General features: G+C 45.6%; 1 protein-coding gene, 1 long non-coding RNA gene and 1 pseudogene across 5 annotated transcripts in view; 1 reads left to right on the forward strand and 2 right to left on the reverse strand.

The window, feature by feature from the left end:
* Positions 1-9,581, reverse strand: part of LOC140455112 (uncharacterized) — an 86,809-nt pseudogene extending 77,228 nt beyond the window's left edge.
* Positions 9,582-12,926: 3,345 nt separating this feature from the next.
* LOC140455330 (uncharacterized) lies at positions 12,927-18,486 on the forward strand. The gene is made up of 3 exons (XR_011952818.1): positions 12,927-13,235; positions 17,094-17,221; positions 18,341-18,486. It is a non-coding gene; the product is annotated as an uncharacterized lncRNA (long non-coding RNA).
* Positions 18,330-21,004, reverse strand: part of LOC140455303 (butyrophilin subfamily 2 member A2-like) — a 30,231-nt gene continuing 27,556 nt past the window's right edge. For all 4 annotated transcript variants that reach the window (XM_072550070.1, XM_072550068.1, XM_072550071.1 and 1 more), the window contains one exon: positions 18,330-19,913. In XM_072550070.1, coding sequence (XP_072406171.1) covers positions 19,396-19,913 — 518 coding nt within the window. In that variant the 3' untranslated portion in view covers positions 18,330-19,395. The remainder of the gene's footprint in view (positions 19,914-21,004) is intronic.

The following is a 21,004-nucleotide window of genomic DNA, read 5'->3' on the forward strand; positions in this document are numbered from 1 at the left end:
CATTAAAGGTGTGAGTCTATCTGTATCCCAATCTTGAGTCAGACTGGCTCTATTTCCAAAATAAAATTTCAAAATATGACGTATTAACTGTCTGCATTGATTGCACGCAGACTGTGCATTTTTGAGCAACATAGAATATGTCTGCAAATATAATTCTGCAATTATAAATTCACCCCATAGACTTATATTTATGTGCGTGCAGGAGAGAGAGAGAGAGAGTGAGTGTGTGCATTTGAGTGTGTACATGTGAGAGTGAGTGCACATGAGAGAGTGTATGTTTGCATGTGTGCAACCAAGTGTGCATTTGGTAAAATGTGTGAGTATGAATGTTATGGGGTATAAGCCTGTGAATGGGTGTATGTGTGGGTATGAGTGTGGGGGGTGTATATATGTGTGTATGAGAGTGTGTGAACATGTAATAATGTGTGTGTATGTGTACTTGTGTGTATGCATGTGCGAGAGAGTGCATAGGGTCACTTGTAGTGGAACCTGAACCTAAAGTCCTGGTTATGGCCATCCTCATGGATACCGAACTTGGCTATCAGCCTGTTATAATATGTTAAAACTCTGCTACATTTCGATGAGAAAGATGTTAAAACGTTGGCCAATTTGCTTTGAAGGATGATCACCTGAGCCCAAATGTCCCTGGAAGATGGTAGAAGTGAGCTATGCAGGGCTGGGGCCTATCAGCTGGGAGGCAGTGTGGAGGGTTTTGCGGGGGGGGGGGGGGGGGGGGGGGGGGGGGGGGCGGAGATCACCAGATGAAATGAGGTCAGTGACCATGGTTGTCACAATGGGCTGATGTTTCATTGTGGCTTCTTGATCCAGGGAGTGATAGGAGGAGGTATCTGAGAGTTGGCGCTCAGCCTCTACAATGTAGAGGTCAGTCTGTCAGGCTACAACAGTCCCACCCTGATCAGCAGGCTTCATAACAAAGTCAGGGTTGGATCTGAGAGCACTGCCTCCAAGCTGATAGCCCGCCAACCCCACACAACTCACTTCGACTTCCTTCCCAAAATCCACAAACAATCTCATTGTTTCTGCCTGCTCCTGTCCCACAGAGCTCACCACTTCCTCCCTTGACTCAGTCTTTTTTCCCCTGGTTCAGTCGCTGTCCACATATTCCTCAGAAGCTTTGTGGCAGTTTCAGAATTTCCAGTTTGCAGACACTAGCTGCCTCCTCTTTACCATGGATGTGCAATACCTCCACACCTCCATCTCCCACCAGGATGGTCTCAGGACTCTCCACTTCTTCCTGGAAAAATGGCCTGAACTGTTCCTACCCCCCACCACCCTCCTCCCCTTGGCCAAATTCATCCTCGCCCTGAACAACATCTCTTTTAACTGCTCTCATTTTCTTCAGGTCAGAGGGGTGGCCATGGGTACCCACTTGGGTCCTAGTTATGCCTGTGTCTTTGTGGGGTATGGAGAACATTCCTGTTCCAGTCTTGTTCTGGCCCCAAAGAAAAACTCTTCATTCAATATATAATGATATCCTCAATGTCGCCTCCCCCTCTTGTCTGGAATTGGAAACATTTTTTAATTTTGCTTCGAGCTCTCATTGCAATTTTCCCTTCACCAGGTCAATCTCTGACTCCTCCTTTCCTTAACATCTCTGCCTCCATTTCTGGGGATATACTGGACACCAATATCCACTATAAACCCACTGACTAACACAGTTACCTGGACTATAAATCTTTGCACCCTGCTTCCTTTAAAGATTCCATTCTATTCTCCCAGTTAGAGTCAGAGTATTCGAGATGTACAGCACGGAAACAGACCCTTTGGTCCAACTTGTCTATGCCAACCTAATCTACTCCCACCTGCCAGCACCGGGCCCATATCCCTCCAAACCCTTCCTATATGGAGCCAGCCCAGTATCTTCTCGAAATCCTGTTTCCGTGCTCTATTCCTCTGGTTAGACAGAACCCTTCTCTGCTCTGACACACAAAGCTGATGGCTTCAGAAACTTATCCAAATGGACCCACGGAAAGTCCAATATTTCCAGGGAGAGTCTCCCAGAATTAACAACTAGTGATGTGAAAATGTAAACTGGGAGACCCTACACAACTGGATTCATCATCAGGAAAATGAATACACATGTTTACCTGGGTGAATGGTGTGTATCATTTCTCTCCAGACTGTGTACTGTAAAGGGCCGGTGAACTGGCTGAGAGACAGAGAGCCATCAGCCGCTGAGCATTCACTCACATCCACAGTAAACCTGCTAATATTAAAAAATTGAAATCACAAGTTCCGCTTTGTTAGAATATTAATGAAATAATTTAAATGGTCAAGTTTTCAGCATTGTTCACGATTCAGTCAATGTGCTAGAAAGTGAAATGTTCATCTTATCTTTGTAACTGACCCAAAAAGAATTTGGTAAGGCAAGAACAAGGATTGGAAACTCCAAGAACCAATGAAAGGCCCATGTCCTGATAACAGATCAGTTATTGAGACATCACACACCATGGAGATGATGTAGATTCCCTCCATCACCTTGCTGTATTGTAAACAGAGCTTGTGGAACAAAGACAAAAAAATCTGAAACATCTAAAAACCTCATCACCAACTGTGTAATACATGGGTCCCACAACCCACCGAGAATCCAGCACCTCTACTTCCAGCCTCCTGACCGTCTCTGATTTTAGTCTCTCCCCCCATTGGAGGTTGGACCTTCAGCTGCCAAGTCCCTCAACTCTGGAATTCCCTCCCTGAACCTCTCCATCTCTCTATTCCTCTTTCCTCCGTTAAGATGCACTAAAACCCACAGCAATCATCTGGGTTAATATCTCAGTGACACTTTTCTATACTTTCCAACATTCCTGTAAAATAAATTAGGACATTATAATACACTGATTAAAGATTTTTTTTTATTTTGGATTTATGATTGCCTTTATAAAGGTTGCAGTGTGAGTTAGTGTTATAAAAAGTAAAACAAAAAATGATTTCCCCTTGAAACTCTGACTGCCTCAGGTTGGTCAGGATCCATGCAGGGACAGGGATGGCCATTCCCTGGAGACATGGGCAGTGTGTCTCTCTCAGGGTCAGGGGGAAGGTCACAGTCACACAAACTGCCCAAGGCAGGGCAGTGATTACCTCCAGCCTGAAAACCAGGTTGTACTATTTACAGGCATCTTATCATTGTAAAAGCGTTGAATAGAAGCCTGTTCCAAACCTGTAATTAGCTTCTTATTATAAAACACTCGTGTGCGAACCATAATGTGAGTAAATGCCATCCCATGAATGACCCTTTAAAGTGGCAACAATAACCAGGAAATAACCCCATAATAACCCGTCCCTGAGTTACTGAGCAAACTGTGCAGAGTTTCAATAAAGAGCATGTCCTACCTTCTCTTCCGACAAGCTTCCTCCTGAAAGAAATGAATCACAAACAGTGAGGATGGCAGTAACAGATTTCAGGAGGAGACAGACAGGCTGCTGAAATGAGCAGACACAACATGGAAGTGTGAAGTGATACATTTTGGAAGGAAGATTGAGGAGAGGGTAAAATAAACTGATACTGACCATCAATCCCGCTCACAGACACAGTGACTCTCACACTCTCACTGTATCAGACACACCCACACACTCTCCACATGGAACTGGAACTGGATTACAATGGGAGTTCCAGGAGATAATAAAACTTGGGAAACTGAGATAATAACAAAACAAGTAAAAACATCACAACCCATTCCCGGGAAGGTCTTGGTATTCCCAAGATTCTCCAGACAGTGTGGGAGCGTTTAGTTCAGGAACAGCATCGGAATCAGCCAGTCACAGACACAAATTAGTCAGAGTCATTGAGTCAGAGAGTCATAGAGATGTACAGCATGGAAACAGACCCTTCAGTCCAACTCGTCCATGTCAACCAGATATCACAATCCAATCTAGTCCCAACTGTCAGCACCCGGCCCATATCCCTCCAAACCCTTCCTATTCATATCCACATCCAGATGCCTTTTAAATATTGCAATTGCACCAGTCTCCACCACTTCCTCTGGCAGCTCATTCCATACACGTACCACCCTCTGTGTGAATATGTTGCCCCTTAGCTCTCTTTCATATCTTTCCTAAACCTATCCCATCTAGTTCTGGACTTCCCAACCCCAGGGAAAAGACTTTTTCTATTTATCCTATCCATGTCCCTCATGATTTTGTAAACCTCTATAACGTCACCCCTCAGTCTCTGACGCTCCAGGGAAAACAGCCCCAGCCTGTTCAACCTATCCCTATAGCTCAAATCCTCCAACTCTGGCAACATCCTTGTAAATCGTTTCTGAACCCTTTCAAGTTTCACAACATCTTTCCAGTAGTAAGGAGACCAGAATTGCGTGTATAATTAAGTGTATAAGTCCTGCTAAGATTTGCTTTCCCAAAATGCAGCACCTTACATTTATCTAAATTAAATGGATGGCACAGTGGCTTAGTGGTTAGCACTGCTGCCGCATAACACCAGGGACCCAGGTTTGATTCCAGCCTTGGGCAATTGTCTGTGTGGAGTTAGCACATTCGCCCTGTGTCCGCATGGGTTTCCTCCAGGTGCTCTGGTTTCCCCACCCCCCCAGTCCAAGGATGTGCAGATCAGGTGAATTGGCCATGCTAAAATTGCCCATAGTGTTAGTGCATTAGTCAGAGGGAAATGGGTCTGGGTGTATGACTCTTCGGAATATTGGTGTTGACTTGTTCGCTGAAGGACCTGTTTCTGCACTGCAGGGAATCTAATCTGAACTCCATCTGCCACTTCTCAGCCCAATTGCCCATCTGATGAAGATCCTGTTATAATCTGGGATAACCTTCTTCGCTGTCCACTACACCTCCAATTTTGGTGTTATCTGCAAACTTGCTAACTGTACCTCTAATACTCACATCCAAATCATGTATATAAATGAGGAAATGTGGTGGACCCAGCACCGACCCTTGTGGCACTCCACTAGTCACAGGCCTCCAGTCTGAAAAACAACACTCCACCACCACCCTCTGTCTTCTACCTTTCAGCCAGTTCTGTATCCAAATGGTGAGTTCTCCCTGTATTCTGTGAAACCTAACCTTGCTAATCAGTCTCCCATGGGGAACCTTGTCGGACGCCTTACTGAAGACCATATAGATCATGTCCACCATTCTGCCCTCATCAATGCTCTTTGTTACTTCTTCAAAAAACTCAATCAAGTTTGTGAGACATGATTTCCCATGCACAAAGCCATGTTGACTATCCCTAATTCGTCCTTGCCTTTCCATATACATGTACATCCTGTCTCTCAGGATTCTCTCCAACAACTTGCCCACCACCGACATTAGACTCACTGGTCTATAGTTCCCTGGCTTGTCCTTACCACCCTTTTTAAACAATGGCACCACGTTAGCCAACCTCCAGTCTTCCGGCACCTCACCTGTGACTATCAATGATAGAAATATCCCAGTAAGAGGCCAAGCAATCACTTCTCTAGTTTCCCACAGAGTTCTCGGGTACACCTGATCAGGTCCTGGGGATTTATTCACTGTTATGCATTTCAAGACATTCAGCACTTCCTCCTCTGTGATATGGACATTTTTCAAGATTCCACCATCTATATCTCTACATTCTATATCTTCCATGTCCTTTTCCACAGTAAATACTGATGCAAAATACTCATTTTGTATCTCTCCCATCTCCTGTGGCTCCACACAAAGGCTGCCTTGCTGATCTTTGAGGGGTCCTATTCTCTCCCTAGCTGCCCTTTTGTCCTTAATGTATTTGTAAAAACACTTTGGATTCTCCTTAACTCTATTTGCCAAAGCTATCTCATGTCCCCTTTTTGCCCTCCTGGCTTCTTTCCTAAGTATACTCCTACTGCCATTATACTCTTTGAAGGATTCACTCAATCTATCCTGTCTATACCTGACATGTGTTTTTTTCTGTTTTTTAACCAAAACTACCATTTATCTGGTCATCCAGCAGTCCCTATACCTACCAGCCTTTCCTTTCACCCTAACAGCAAGATAATTTCTCTGGACTCTTGTTATCTAATTTCTGAAGTCTTCCTATTTTCGAGCCATCCCCTTACCTGCGAATATCTGCACCCAATCAGCTTTTGAAAGTCCTTGCTTTATACCATCAATCTTGGCCTTCCTCCAATTTAGAACTTCAACTTTTAGATCTGGTCTACCCTTTTCCATCACTATTTCAAAACTAATAGAATTATGGTCGCAGGTGCCAAAGTGCTCCCGAACTGACACCTCAGTCACCTGCCCTGCCTTATTTCCCAAGAGTAGGTCAAGGTTTGCACCTTCTGTGGTATGTATATCCACATACCGAATCAGAAAATTTTCTTGGACACACTTAACAAATTCCTCTCTATCTAAACCCTTAACACCAAGGCAGTCCCGTCTATGTTTGGAAAGTTAAAACCCACTACCATAACCATCCTATTATTCTTACAGATACCTGAGATATCCTTAAAATTTGTTTCTCAATTTCCCTCTGAATATTAGGCATCTATAATACAATCCCAATAATGTGATCATCCCTTTCTTATTTCTCAGTTCCATCCAAATAACTTCCCTGGATGTATTTCCAGGAATATCCTCCTTCAGTACAGCTGTAATGCTATGTAAGCACAGAACCAGACCCTTCGGTCCAACTCATCCAATATTCCAAAAGTGGCCTAACCAATGTCATGTACAGCCACAGAATGACCTCCCAACTCCTAAACTCAATGCTCTGTCCAGTAAAGGAAGGCATACCAAATGCCCTCTTCTCTATCCTACCCACTTGCGATTCCACTATTAAGGAACTATGAACAAGGTCACTTTGTTCAGCACCACGCCCCAGTAACTTACCATTAAGTGTATCAGTCCTGCCATGATTTGTCTCTTCAAAATGCAGCACATCACATTTATCTAAACTCCATCTGCCACACCTCAGCTCATTGCCCCATCTGATCAAGATCCTGTTGTTCTCTGAGATAATCTTCTTCGCTGTCCATTACACTTTCCATTTTTGGTGTCCTCTACAAACTTACTAGCAATACCTCCTATGTTCACATCCAAATCTCTCTTTTTTCAGTTATTGCTATATCAACGTAATAATTATCTTTTTGCTGTAACTGGGTGAAGGTTCCATTACCTAACCTGGAATATAATCCCTCACCTTCAGAAATATCAGATCGTCCTTTTGCTCCATCTGTTTCTGCAGCTTTGAGAGTTTCTCCTCTATAGAATGTAAATTCTCCTGAATCTCTCGAAGGTTTTTCTCCATTGTTTCGACAATCCTCTCCTCTTCTTCCCTGAGATCTCTGAGTAAACACTGCTCTTTCTCAGTGAGAATCTGATGCATTTTAGTGAACTCGGATGTGATGTGGGTCTGCAGACTGCTCGCCTGTTCCTACCAAATGAAATGTGAAACCTCATTAATGTCCCGCGATAAAGGGAACAAAACTAACCGAGATCCCAGAAAATCCGCACAGGGAGAGCTCACCCTCACTTCGGAAATCTTCCGTTTCTGGGTCAGTTCGATTTGTAGAACCGACGATTTCTTCTCAGTGAGAGAATCTAGCGAAGATTTCAGCTTATTCTGACATCAGAAGAGAAAAATCACAGAATTGAAATGTGATTAGACGGCAAAATGTGGTAAATCCCTCGCCTTCCAATACCTTGTAGATTGTACCTTGTATCTTCCCTTTTACCTTGTAGATTTCAACAGCCTCTTTAATCGGGATGAAACGGTGCTCTCTGTGTTCCGCAGTGACACAAAACACACAGATCAATTTCTTGTCAGTTCGACAAAACAGTTTCAGATCTTCCTGATGTACCTCACAGTGGGGTTTACTTTCCTTCTCTTTCGGATCCAGCTTTAATTTTCGAGCTTTCTCGGCCAGATTCGCTAAGGCCCGATTTCCCCTGAGGTTTCTTTCCGGAAACTCCCCTCTACATTCTGGACAGGAGTTTATCTCCTTCTTTTCCCAACTCTAGGTGATACAGGAGCGGCAGAAGTTGTGTCCACAATCCAGTATAACCGGATCGGTGAAGAAATCCAGACAAATGGGACAAACTGCCTCCTCGGTCAAACTCAGGAGTTCCTGTCTGGAAGCCATGTTCACACTCAGCACTTCCTGATTCAAATCGGTTTTACTTTGGATGATGACGCGCTGGTGAATACATTCAGTTCAACGAGTCCCCGACGAATACACAAGGTTGGATTATCTTAAACTTGCCTGTCTTATTGATACTTTGACAGGAAGTAAAGAAATGTCAATATGTTGAAGAAGAAATAGGGCTGATCGTAGACTCACAGTCAGAGAGATGTACAGCGTGGAAACAGACCCTTCGGTCCAGCTTGCCCACACCGACCAGATATCCCAACCCCATCTCGTCCAAACTGTCAGCACCCGGCCCATACCCTTCCAAAACCTTCCTATTCATATACCCATCCAGATGCCTCTTAAATGTTGCAATTGTACCAGCCTCCACCACTTCCTCTGGCAGCTCATTCCATACACGCACCGCCCTCTGCGTGAAAAAGTTGCCCCCTTAGGTCTCTTTTATATCTTTCCCCTCTCCCTCTAAACCTATGCCCTCTAGTTCTGGACTCGCCCACCCCAGCGAAAAAAGACTTTATCTATTTATCCAATCCATGCCTCCCGTGATTTTATAAATTCAATAAGGTCACCCCTCAGCTTCCGACGCTCCAGGGAAAACAGCCGTAGCCTATTCAACCTCTCCCTTTTAGCTCAAATCCTGGTGTTGAATCCTGGCCGAGGGTGTGAAATTTCATGGAATGCAAACACTGGGCTGGGCCAGAGAGCGAGAGAGGAAGAGAAGGCGGAGATCTGTCCATGAAAGTTTCAAACCTGAAACGTCGACTCCTCTTCCCCGCTTCACCTGCTGTACTTTTTTTCCAGCTCCACGCTTCATCCACTCTGACTCTCCAACTTCTCCACGGAGATCTGCAGGGAGCGAGTTTTCCTTATGAGATAACGTGGAGAATATACTGGATTTTAAGCTGCGACTGTTTCAAGTGCATTGGAATTGAAGCTGGTTGGGAGCAAACAGTAAATGCTGGCGACAGCAGCGGGTCAGAGACACCAAGCTAATGATTCGAGTATAGGTGACTCTTCATCAGATACTGCAAGGATGCTTTCTCTGACTGGAGAGTTTATAAATAGTGAGATCAGTAAAGCTCGAGAATTAAAGGTGAAAACGGGAGAGGAGGAAATAAAGCGTGAAGATTACCGGGTGAACCTGAAGCTGTTTTCTGAAAATGAGCAAAAACTTTTCCCCGCTGGGAAAGGACTTAGCGAGTCCTGCGCCGCTTCCTCTGCGTTTCCCAACGTTTCTTCTGACCAACATCTGAGCTTGCTTAGCAAACAACAGGTTCAGCATTTCCTGCCGATCAATGAAGCTGTTGAGACCCCACAAGGACAATAAACAAAAGACTCAATTGATCCAGTCGTCTGCGAGTTTCAAGAAACCCTTTCCTTCTGTGATTGACCCTCCCGATCGGAATCTTGGAAATCTTTCACAGAAAAGAAACGGCTGTTTTGTAACTCCAAACAAAAGGAGGAAAGATTTCCGAAGTGAGGGTGAGCTCTCCCGGTGCTGATTTTCTGGGATCTCGGTTGGTTTTGTTCCCTTTATCGCGGGACATTAATGAGGTTTCACATTTCATTTGGTAGGAACAGGCGAGCAGTCTGCAGACCCACATCACATCCGAGTTCACTAAAATGCACCAGATTCTCACTGAGAAAGAGCAGCGTTTACTCAGAGATCTCAGGGAAGAAGAGGAGAGGATTGTAGAACCAATGGAGAAAGAACTTCGAGAGATTCAGGAGAATTTAAGTTCTATAGAGGAGGAACTCAAAGTTGCAGAAACAGGTGGAACAAAGTTGGGGGAGGAGATTTCTGAAGGTGAGGGAAGCTATTGTTCAGTGTAAGGTCACTGTCGCTTAGGAACTGGCGCAGTCCAGATTCGCAGGAGGGAGCAGTTCAGTTATGAAGAGGTGCGGGATAGGCTCGGGTAGCGATCTTTCGGTCAGAAGTCACAGAACATCAGGTTTATTTGAAATCACAAGCTTTCGAAGCGCTGCTCCTTCGTGACATGAAGTGCAACAGCGATCCGAAAGCTGGTGATTTTAACGAAACCTGTTGGACTATAACCAGTTGTCATGTGACTTCTGACCTTGGCCACCCCAGCCCCAACACCGGCACCTCCACGTCACGCTTTCTTTAGAGCAGACAAGAATGAGACCGGATCTGATTAAAGCGTACACGATGAAAAGGGGTATGGGCAGGATGGAGAGAGAGAAGCTGTTGCCATTATTCGAAGCGTCAAAATCGAAAGGGGGGGGGGGGGGAACAATGTTAAGAGGAATGGGAGATTTATGTGGGATTTAGGGAAAATGGTTTTCGTTTAGGGCGATGGGAGTCTGGAGTGCATTGCTTGCGATGGTTTAACGCGGAAACCCTTTTTAAAAAGTCCTTGGATGAGCTCTTGAACTGTCGTAACATTCACGGCTATGGGTCAAATGCTAAAATGTGAAATGAATGTAGATAGGTCAGTGCAGGCTCGATGGGCCGAAGGGGCCGTGGTTTCAGATCGCACCGGACACAGGAGCAGGTGAGTCTTGTTTTAGATTAGATCAGGTTCCCTCCAGTGTGGAAACAGGCCATTTGGCTCAACAAGTCCACCCCGACCTTTCGAAGAGGAAACCCGCCCGGACCCATTTCCCTACCCGATTACCTACATTTACCTCTGACTAATGCACCTCACACCATGGGCAATTTAAGTATGGCCAATTCACCTGACCTGCGCATTTCTGGACTGTGGGAAGAAACCGGAACACCCGGAGGAAACCCTGGCAGACAAGGTGAGGTGGGGGGGGGGGGGGGGGGGAATGTGCAAAATCCACACAGACAGTCGCCTGAAGTTGGAATCGAACCCGGTGTCTGGCGCTGTGAGTCCTCCCCGTGACGCGACCAGCGTTTTTCAGACAACCAGAACCTTCCATGAGACATTAACCGACGAATTATTTAATTTTCTGTTTGTACTTCTCAGGGTCGTACGAATTCACTGTGGGTTGGGTGTACGTTGTTTCTGGGCTGGGGTGAGGTGCTGGTCTCTCTTTGATACAAGATACACGGCTGCCTCCTCCTGACAGACCCTCAGAACTGCAGGAAGAAAACGTTCGTGAGAAGAGCAGGAAAGGTGAAGACAAGAATTGATGGGAAAAGCTCAGCAGATCTGGCAGGATATATGAAGAGAAATCAGAGTTAACGCTTCGGTAACCTTCATCAGACCCAGAAAAAGTGAGGAATGCCTTTGATGGTTAAGAGCCCTACTCGGTGAGGACTCTCTGAGTGAATTCCATGGCTGTACTTTTACTGGGAAGCATGGACAAAATTAAACGGTTTTGTCCATTCAGGGGGAGACTGTTTTATTTTCATCGAATTCCCGCACTCGCCTACTGTCTGTGAAATCCCAGAAATACCGGTATCGTACCGGGAATAAATTCTCGTGAGCTTTTACACTTGGATTGTCATTCTTTCCGAGATCCCCAAGTTTAGTTTTCTCTTAGAATATTGAGTCAGAGATGCAACGAAATCAAAACCAGCCCAGGGCAGAACATGTCTTTTATTTTAAAAAAAACTCAATGGAGATAGTTCCATCCCATTCCGGACAGATCTCCCTCCCACATCCCACCCCCTCCTGTCAAACTCACACGTGTCATAGACACACAGCACCAAGCCCCTCCCCTCCTCTTCCCTGGACTCCCGGTGAAAGGAAATCTGGGTTTTATTATTCTCCACCTTACTTTGAAATCCACGACCTCTCTGCTCTCTCTTTATTTACCAGATCGGGACTCACACCGAGACGAACATTAACTGCGCCTGGAGGATCATCAACTCGGTGAAGGACGCTCTCTGGGCGGTCCGAAACCTGTTGATCTTCCAGCTGAAGGAGTTGACCCCGACCGAGTGTTGCAGACTGGCACATTCCAAGGTCCAAGACTACGTGTTGAGGGACGCGCTGAAGCTTGGGGCAGCTGCCGCCAAGGCGCGGTGGGGAAAGACCACCGTGTAAGATCGGCCTGCCGAAAGAAGAACAGGGGGCCCATGCGGACGTTTTTTTGGGCTCTGCTGATGCCTCAGCCAAATATATGTATATATACAAGATTGAAAAATGCACAGGATTGTAAATGACAAGGATAAATTCGAATCTGTATTTGGAAATGTGGACATATGTATGGCATGATCCAATGTACAGACCATCAAATCTTTTTATGAATAAAGTATATTTTTGAAATTAAAAAAAAATTATTTACCAGATCAGCTCCAGTGCAAACCCCTCTGAGATATCTGCACTCCTGTAACGCTGTCCTCTGGGAGGACCCTTGATTTGAGTCGCTCACTGATGGCTCTGTCTTCCAGTTGCCTGGGCCCGAATCTCTGGGTTGCCCTCCTTCCCCCTTGGTATCGCGACTTCGCTTTCACCCTTCTCCCTTCAAACATCCCTCTTTGGCTAGGCTTTTGTTCACACGACCTTCTAGCTCCAAACGGGCCTGGCTGCTGGGTTTTGTTTTAATACACTCCCGTGTTAAAAGACATTTGTATAAGTTCACGAATACGAAAGGTTTGAACGGACATGGGCTACTGGACACTGAAATCAATTCTTAAATTTTCCAGCGAAGTCAAATTGGTGACATCGACTGTTCAATAATTACAGACTGAGTGACAATGATCTCAGTAGCTGATAGCGCCCTGTCAGAAAGTTTAAAGTCACTTACACAGAGGAGAGCAATGATAGACGTTAATAATTCCGGTAAAGCTCGTGATAAATCCTGTTCTGAAAGAACTAAGGGGATCTAAGACCTCGTATTAAATATACTCACGTTGCCGGCTGTTAACGCCTTTTCACATTTTGTTTCCTGTGGGTTCATCTGAGCAAGTGACTGAAGTTCCCAGCACTGTATTTATTAAAAGTGAAGGGGTCTGGATAAACCCAGGAAGGGAGCACGGATTTCAGGATGTGAGCACGAGTTTGTCCAGGCTGTCGGACACCGGAGCAGGATTTTGATCAGTGTGTTAGCGGGAGGACACACAGACTTTGGGGACCGCGTGTGAACAGGCAACTAACCGGCTCAGTGGATCCAGGCTCCTCGGTCAAGAGGAGTGACGGCAGAAAACGGAAAGCCTCCTCTGGATAGTGGAGGCCATGTGGAACACTTTTTGGAGTGTTCTCGGCTCAAGCAGCACAGGAGGTAATCAGGCAGAGGTTTCACAGCCTCAGAGAATCTACATTAAAATGGGGAGCGCAGCAAACTGACAGCGGTGTGAGTGAGAATTGAGTTCAGCCGAATTATTTCAGTCGTCCCATTGATCGAGCAGGCAGGGAGCGAGGGAATCCGCTGTTCTTCCGGGATTTTGACCAAAGGCCCCAGTCCAGTTTGAAGTATCTCACTGCAATAATGCATGCCACAGGCTTCAATCTCTCCCTTCCTCCGGATTTCTCTCCTCCTCTGTCTCCCCTTTCCTCCCTAAAGGACGTCGCCTTCTCCATTCCCCGCTCTCCCTCTCTCTGCCCATCCCCAAAGGGGCACACGCCCCGTCCGTCCCTGCCCCCTCCTCTACTCTGTCTCCCCCTCTCGTGCTGTGTCTCCCTAATTTACATTCTTGTCCCTCTCTCCCCTCCTCTCTGCTCTTCCCCTTTCCAGTTCCCCACGGGCCCTCTCTCCACCCCGACCCCACCGCCTGCTGCTGTCTCTCCCCACTCGCGCTGTCCAACATTTGACATTTTCTACACACTATCCCACATTCTTGTCTCCGTCACACCCCAGGCCAGTTTCTACCCATTCACTCCTCTCCCTCTGCAGCTTTCTCCTCTCCTCCTCACCCTTCTCCCCATTCCCCCAGTGCCTTTCTCCATGGCTTCTCCTCCCCAAAACTGGTTGCCCTTCACCCCATACCGCTCCCCCCTTCAATTCGCTGACTTTCCCCCTCCCATCTCTCGCTGTCTGTTCCTATCCCAGCTCCTTTTCCCCCTCCCTTTCCTCTGCCCATTCCCCTCGCCCTCCTTCGCTTGACATTCTTCTGCCCCACTTCTCACTGCGCTCTTCCTTTGATGTGTACATTAAAGATCTAGACATGAATGTACAGCCAGGAAATTCGCAAAAATCACATTAAAAAATCGGTACTGTGTTAAATAGCGAAGAGGAAAGCCCAAGACTACGGGATGATATGGACTGACTGGTTAGATGACTAAACAGTGGCAATTAGAATCAAGATTAGAGTGATGCTGGAAAAGCACAGCAGGTCAGGCAGCATCCGAGGAGCAGGAAAATCGACGATTCGCGCAAAAGCCCTTCATCAGGAACTTAGAATCCAAACCTAAATGATGCATTTTGGGAACATGAACAAAACAAAAGCCAACACGATGACTGGTTAGACCGGAGGAAGCAGAAGGTCAGAGGGACCTTGGTGCGCATGTCCATAGATCCTGAAAGGCAGCAAGACAGGTAGATAAGGCGGACAGCAAGGGATATGGTATACTTGCCTTCATTTGTCAAGGCATTGATTAGAAGAGCAAAGAGATGGAGCTGTATGTAATGTTCTTTAAACCACAGCGAGAGTAGTGTTTCGGCGCTGGTGCCACACTGTAGGAAGGAGGAGAAATGGAGATGTACAGCTGTGAAGACAGACTAAACAGGCTGGAGTTGTTTTCTTCACAGCAATGAAGGCTGAGGAGGGACCTGATTGAGGTGCACACAGGAAAGAGGGGCATGAATAGGTTAGCTACACAGAGACCCTCTACTCGAGGCGTCCCTTACTCGGGGGTGGGGGTGGGGGTGGGGGGGTGGGGGGGGGGGTTGGGGGGGGCACAGATTTAAGATAAGGAGCAGAAAATTTAGAGGGGATTTGAAGGGAAAAATGACTCAGATGTCAGTGCGAGTATCTGGAACTCACTGCTCAAAAGAATGGTACAGGAAACACCATCAAGGCACTGAATAAGTATTTAGAAAATTACTTTCTCAGGCTGCTCACCTTTCTCCCCTCCACCAGCCCAGTGCCCACAGACCCCGCTCCTCCTTTCTGTCTTTCACATTTCTATGCCTCCTTCTCTCGTGTTAAATTTGCCGAATTCAGTTCGAACCGTGTGGATTCCTTAACAAGGAAAGTCACAGCAAGAAGCTGGATCTCTGACGGTGATATTTGATCTCTCCCCCAGCTCCAGCCTCTCTGACTTTGGATCCGAACACAGCCCATTCCCCGGCTCATCTTGTCTGAGGACCGGACCAGTGTGAGACTCGGAGACACAGAGCAGCCGCTCCCCGACTCCCCAGAGAGATTTGATCCCTGGGACTGTCTCCTAGGATCAGAGGGATTCACATGAGGGAGACATTACTGGGAGGTGGAGATGGGAGGGAAGACGGAGTGGAGAGTGGGAGTGGTCCGAGAGTCTTCCAGGAGGGGATAGGATTCTGGAATGTGGAGCTGATTCCTGGAGATAGTTATGTTGCCCCCACATGGAATCCCCTCTCCCTGAGTGTGAATCCCCGGAAGATCGGGGTTTTCCGGGACTATGAGGGTGGACAGGTGTCATTTTACAATGCGGACACCATGTCCCATCTCCACACTTTCACCCACACTTTCACTGAGAGGATCTTTCCCATCTTCAATCCGGGATGGAATGACGGCGGGAAAAACTCCGCCCCGCTGACAATCTGCGGGATTAAAGGGCACTGACAGATCCATCCCATAATTTCACCCCGTCCCCCTGCCTCCTGCCAGCTGTAAACTGATGGGGGTCGGTCTCAGTCTGGGGGAAAGAGGGAGGGGGAGAGAAGAAACAAATAGAAGCTCAATTGTAGAGAGGGACTGACTGGGTAGAATGAGCTGTGAGCTGCAGGAATCCGGGGACCTTCCTGCCTGTAATGTTGCTCCACAGGCGGGAGGTGGCGCTACATGACATATCTGGGCAGGGCCGCGGCTGTCCTGTTCTCAGGAAATTGCACAAATACAGCTATTTTAAAACTAAAAATGGATTTGAGGTATAACTTCATCGCAGGGCCCTCACAGCCAAAAACTCGAAGCACTTAACACCGTTATCCTGAGTTCTGTAAACAATTTATCCTTTTAAAGTATGATGCGGAAATGCCCGTGTTGGACTCGAAATTCTGTGTCCCATGATCCTGCACCACTAGCTCCCTGACGACGGAGCAGATCTCCCAAATCTTTCATTTCCAAATAAATCCGTCAGACTTTCACCTGGTGTTGTGTGATTTTTTTTAAAAACTTTTTTAAAGTTAAAGGGTTTCTGAATCTATTGTGCTGAAAGCAACAAATACTGAACATTACAGCGGGTCAGGCAGTATCCATGGAAAGAGAACAAGCTAAAAAAACAACCTTTTTTTCTGGCAGTGAAGTCCTGGTCCTCAGCCGCCGGGTGCAAACCCTGTGCATTATTCTCCTTCCATTACTTTACATCTCTGGCCCCTAGTATTTGCCCTCTGTCTATACTCTTTATCTGGGCCTCACAATTTTATACACCTCATGTCATCCATCTCTTCAGCCTACTCTATTTCAAACAAACCTCTCCCATAATTAAAATACTCCAGTTCCATAACACTGTTTTAAATCTCCTCTGCACCCTTGCTGATGTGATCACACGTTTACTGTAATTAGTCCAGATTCCCTAGAGAGCACTCTGAAATCTCACTAGCAGTTAATTAGTAATAATTTACATTCCTTTACTAGCTGCAACCAAGACAATATCCATTTTGCCTTCTTAGCACAATTGGCTGGATGGATGGCTTGCCTTACAGACTGTTGTGACATTTTCGTTTAGTTCCTACATTGGTTGAAGTAACTATGAAGGACTTCCCTTCTCAACCTTTCCCCTTTCCTAAAGCATGGTGGCCGTCAGATTAACTCATCACCACGTGTCCCTCTTTCATTCGAGAGCGGTACTATTTACCAGCCCTGCCATCTGCAGAGACCTGTGCACATGTTTCCACTGTAATGTTCATTTGTTGTGTGTTCCCACCTTCCCCAAGTACATGTCCTCACACTTTGCGAGACTGAATCTTTGTCACTTTCTGTACTTTTGTCTTGGACATCAGGCCAACATTTGGGAATAAATTCAAGAAGCAATTTCTAATGACAAAGGCTAATGGAAATTTGGAACTCACTATCCACGATCCTTTGTGGGGAGCCAGTCACTTGAAAGCCTCAAGATTGATATTGACAGGTATACCCTACACATATTTTATTAAGTCTCTGACTCAGCACAACTGAATCAAACTTTGCAGTTACTACTCAGTCAATATCTCTCCTAAAAAAAAGGTGATCAGCACTGAAGATGGCACATAACATTTCTATTAAATTATTATAGATAGATTTGGAAAGTTGTTTTCTTGAGGGTAGTCAGGGATGTGAAATAAGTGCTGGCCTTGCCAGTGATACTCAGGTTGCTTGATTGATTAAATATTTGAGAACACAAGACCTTTAAATATTCCCTTTGCACATTCATTCAGATGTGGTTGATGTTTTTAATCTCTACTTTGAAATATTGAGTTATCAATACTCATAATATTGTAGTTATTTGTAATTAGTCTGTTCAGACATGCTGTGACATAACTCTAGAGCCAGAGGGTTTTGAACCCAGACATTCTGGCTCTAATATAGGGGCACCATGTCAGATAGTGAAGTCTGAAAATTAGGAATTAAGGGTCTAACAAAATCATTATCAATTGTCACAAAACTTCACCTGATGAAGGAGCAGTGCTCCAAATGCTTGTGATTTCAAATAAACCTGTTAGACTATAACCTGCTGTAATATGACTTCTTCCCAAAGTTTGGAGGTACCTGTGTTGGACTGGGATGGATAAGGTCAGGAGACTGCTGTCCTTACCTGGACTGTCCTATATTTAACTCCGTTTCCCCAGCAGTACGGTTGATTTTTAATTGCCCTCTAGGCAAACAGGGATGGACAATAAATGCTGGTATAGCCAGTGATGCCCACTTCCCATGAATGAATAAGAGACATTTTTAACCTAAGCTTCCTTCCCACTTGATGTGATCCCATTTGCAAAAAGTTGCAATTCATTCAGCTTTGTCATTCAAGTCATGAATAGAAATTATGAATAGTGTATTGTAAATAAAAACATTACAAAATTCAATGCATTACATAGAAAGAGTAGTCATCTTTTAATCTTATGAGTGCAGAGTGTATGGCACAACAGGATTTACATAGAATAGCCCCATTGTTCTTGAATGGACTGGATGGTATTCAGTTCATATTCAGGGACAATGCATCCTCATTGAGCTGAGTAACATTATAATTCTTTTTCTCTCTCTTATTTCACAGTACTTAACATCGAAGTCAGCCGTTCTCAACAGGAGCTATGTGGCCTCCTTAGGCCCACATTTGAAGGGGGCCACAGACTGTGAGAAGGGGAGCCCCAAGGGTTTACGGGGGCCTTGGTAACTGAACTGATGAAATGTCCGAGCAACAACCTTCATTGGAGTCCATAGCTTCCCTCCTATTTGTAATATCTTTCCAACACAACATTTGAATTTGCTACACTTGGTAAATTAACTGCTTAAGCTCCTGTCACACACATCACTTCAGAGTCAGTCGTGAAATAGACGGCACCAGGTCATTGTATTCAATCAAGGGTTCTCACACCCATTACTATTGTACTTCATTATCTGAAGATCAGCCTGTCTTGCTTGGCCTTTTTTATCCGAGTTCATTATTTTTCTTGAAGAAGATTATTATTTTTTTTCCAGAAATAATTCTATCCCATAAGTTCCTTGGCAAGAAAGTATCGGCAGTATTTAGTGGAACAATTATCATACGGTTTCAACGCTTCTCCGCAAAACCCATTTTTGCCCATATCTTGGAACAGCATGACAATGTTGTCAAATGAGAGCAGAGCACAGAGGGCACAGCACAGAGAACAGATTACAAGGGTTACACCCAAAAACGTGACTTCTTCCAGCCTCCTTCCTGACTAATTTAGATTGCAGCGTGTGAGGTTTCTCGTCTTTCAATGAGAGTTCCTTGGCTTGCAACTGGCATAGTGGTTCTTTCTGTATCATTTTTCCTCAATGTAAATCAGAAAATCCTCAGAGAATGAGCTCTTTGTGGATGGCGTCATTTCAAAAATTGGGGGTCTAATGTCCAAACATCAAAGAATTTGACCAGGCCTTTGCCCTTAGAACCTGGCCATATTAGATTCCTGGTCAATATGCAGCCTGACCTTGGTCATTGCTTTCCCATCAACTTCATGATTACAGACCATTTGAAAGACACTTTAAAAGTATAGACCCTTCCAGAGCACTTGTTAGCAAGTGACTTACTGGTAAAATTAATGTGTCAGTCTTAACTATGTTAATGTTTCATGAGACATCAGTTCACTAGTTCTTGACTGGACAGACAGTTAAGGGTGACTTGTCCCAGCCAGGCCAAAAGAATGGGTATACCTTTTCTGGGAAGTTGACTTGAAATGTGTAAAGATGGAACATGTCATCGGCATTGTAAAAAGACACCCTTCCTGCCTCCACCTCCAGGAACACCCCGATCGTTCCAGGACTGGTCGTTACTGTGACTTTGGAGCGTTGCGCATCACTTATTCCATATGGCTCACCATCCTTCCCAATCGTCCAGAACCCAGCATCGGCGCACAGTTCAGGCATGCCCTTGCGCTGCACTGAGCCTTTGGTGATGCCTACATCCCAGTAGGACTTGTCAGCCACCTTCACCTCCCAGTAGTGGGCCCCCTCCGTGAAACCATCCGCACCCAGCACATAAGGGACAGAGTCAAACCGCTCCGGGTTGTTGGGGACATTCTGTGCATCTCCGGCTTGCACACTCAGCCTGTCTGGAGACACCATCAGACACGCGTTGGCTGTTTCAGGGTCCATCTTTACATGGGCTAGGAAAGAACACAAGAAGATGAGAAATAGAAGCAAGAACAGACTGCACAGCCCCTTGAGCTTGCTCCATTGATCAGTACGATCATAGCACCCCCATAGTATGGAAAGAGGCCATTTGACCCATCATGATACCACTGATCCTCTCAAAAGCATCCCACCCATAAACAGACCTTGATCCCATCTGCATAATTCTGCATACAGCATGACCAATCCACCCAGCCTGCACATCTCTGGACTGTGGCAGGAAACTGGAGCACCCAATAGGAAACCCAAGCAGCCGTGGGAAGAACACACAAATGCCACACATCACTGGTCTCCCAAGTTACTTCACTATCCACCAAATCTCAATCCCCTTGTCTCTGAAATAGCCTAGAGATCAGTCAGTCAATCAGCTCAAGAGAAATTAGGCATGGACACCAAATGCCGGCCTCAACAGCAATGCCCACCTCCCATGTCAGCAATATCCTGACAAAAGCTCTATCAATTGCACCCTTGAATGTATTCAATGATTGGGCATCTCCTGATCTTTAGGCTACAGAGTTCTGAACATTAATAAATCTCAGAGTAAAAACATTTCTCCTCATCTCAATCCGAAATGTCTGACCCCACCTACCTTTTCAAGTCAGGCAGCGGCTAGCACTGCGGACTCAGCACCAAGACCCAGGCTCGATTCCACCTTGGATGACTGTCTGTGTGGAGTTTGCATGTTCTCTGGGTTTCCACGGAGTGCGTCAATTTCCTCTCACAGTCCAAAGTAGTGCAGGTTAGGTGGATTAGCTAAAACTTGCTCTCAGGGTTTGAGAAGATTTGAGACTCAGGTTAAGGTTCTGGAGGTAGGTTTGCTCACTGAGCTGGAAGGTTCATTTTCAGACATTTTGTCACTGCACTACGTAACATCGTCAGTGAGCCTCCAGATGAAGCACTGGTGGTGTAGCCCACTTTCTACTTATGTGTTTGGGTTGCCTTGGTTTGGTGATGTCATTTCCTATGATGTCATCATTTTCTGTTCTTTTTCTAAGGGGATGCTAAATGGGATCCAAGTCAATGTGCTTGTTGATAGAGTTCCAGTTAGAATGCCATGCTTCTCAGA

Source organism: Chiloscyllium punctatum, chromosome 30, assembly GCF_047496795.1.
Source record: "Chiloscyllium punctatum isolate Juve2018m chromosome 30, sChiPun1.3, whole genome shotgun sequence".
Lineage (NCBI taxonomy): Eukaryota > Metazoa > Chordata > Chondrichthyes > Orectolobiformes > Hemiscylliidae > Chiloscyllium > Chiloscyllium punctatum.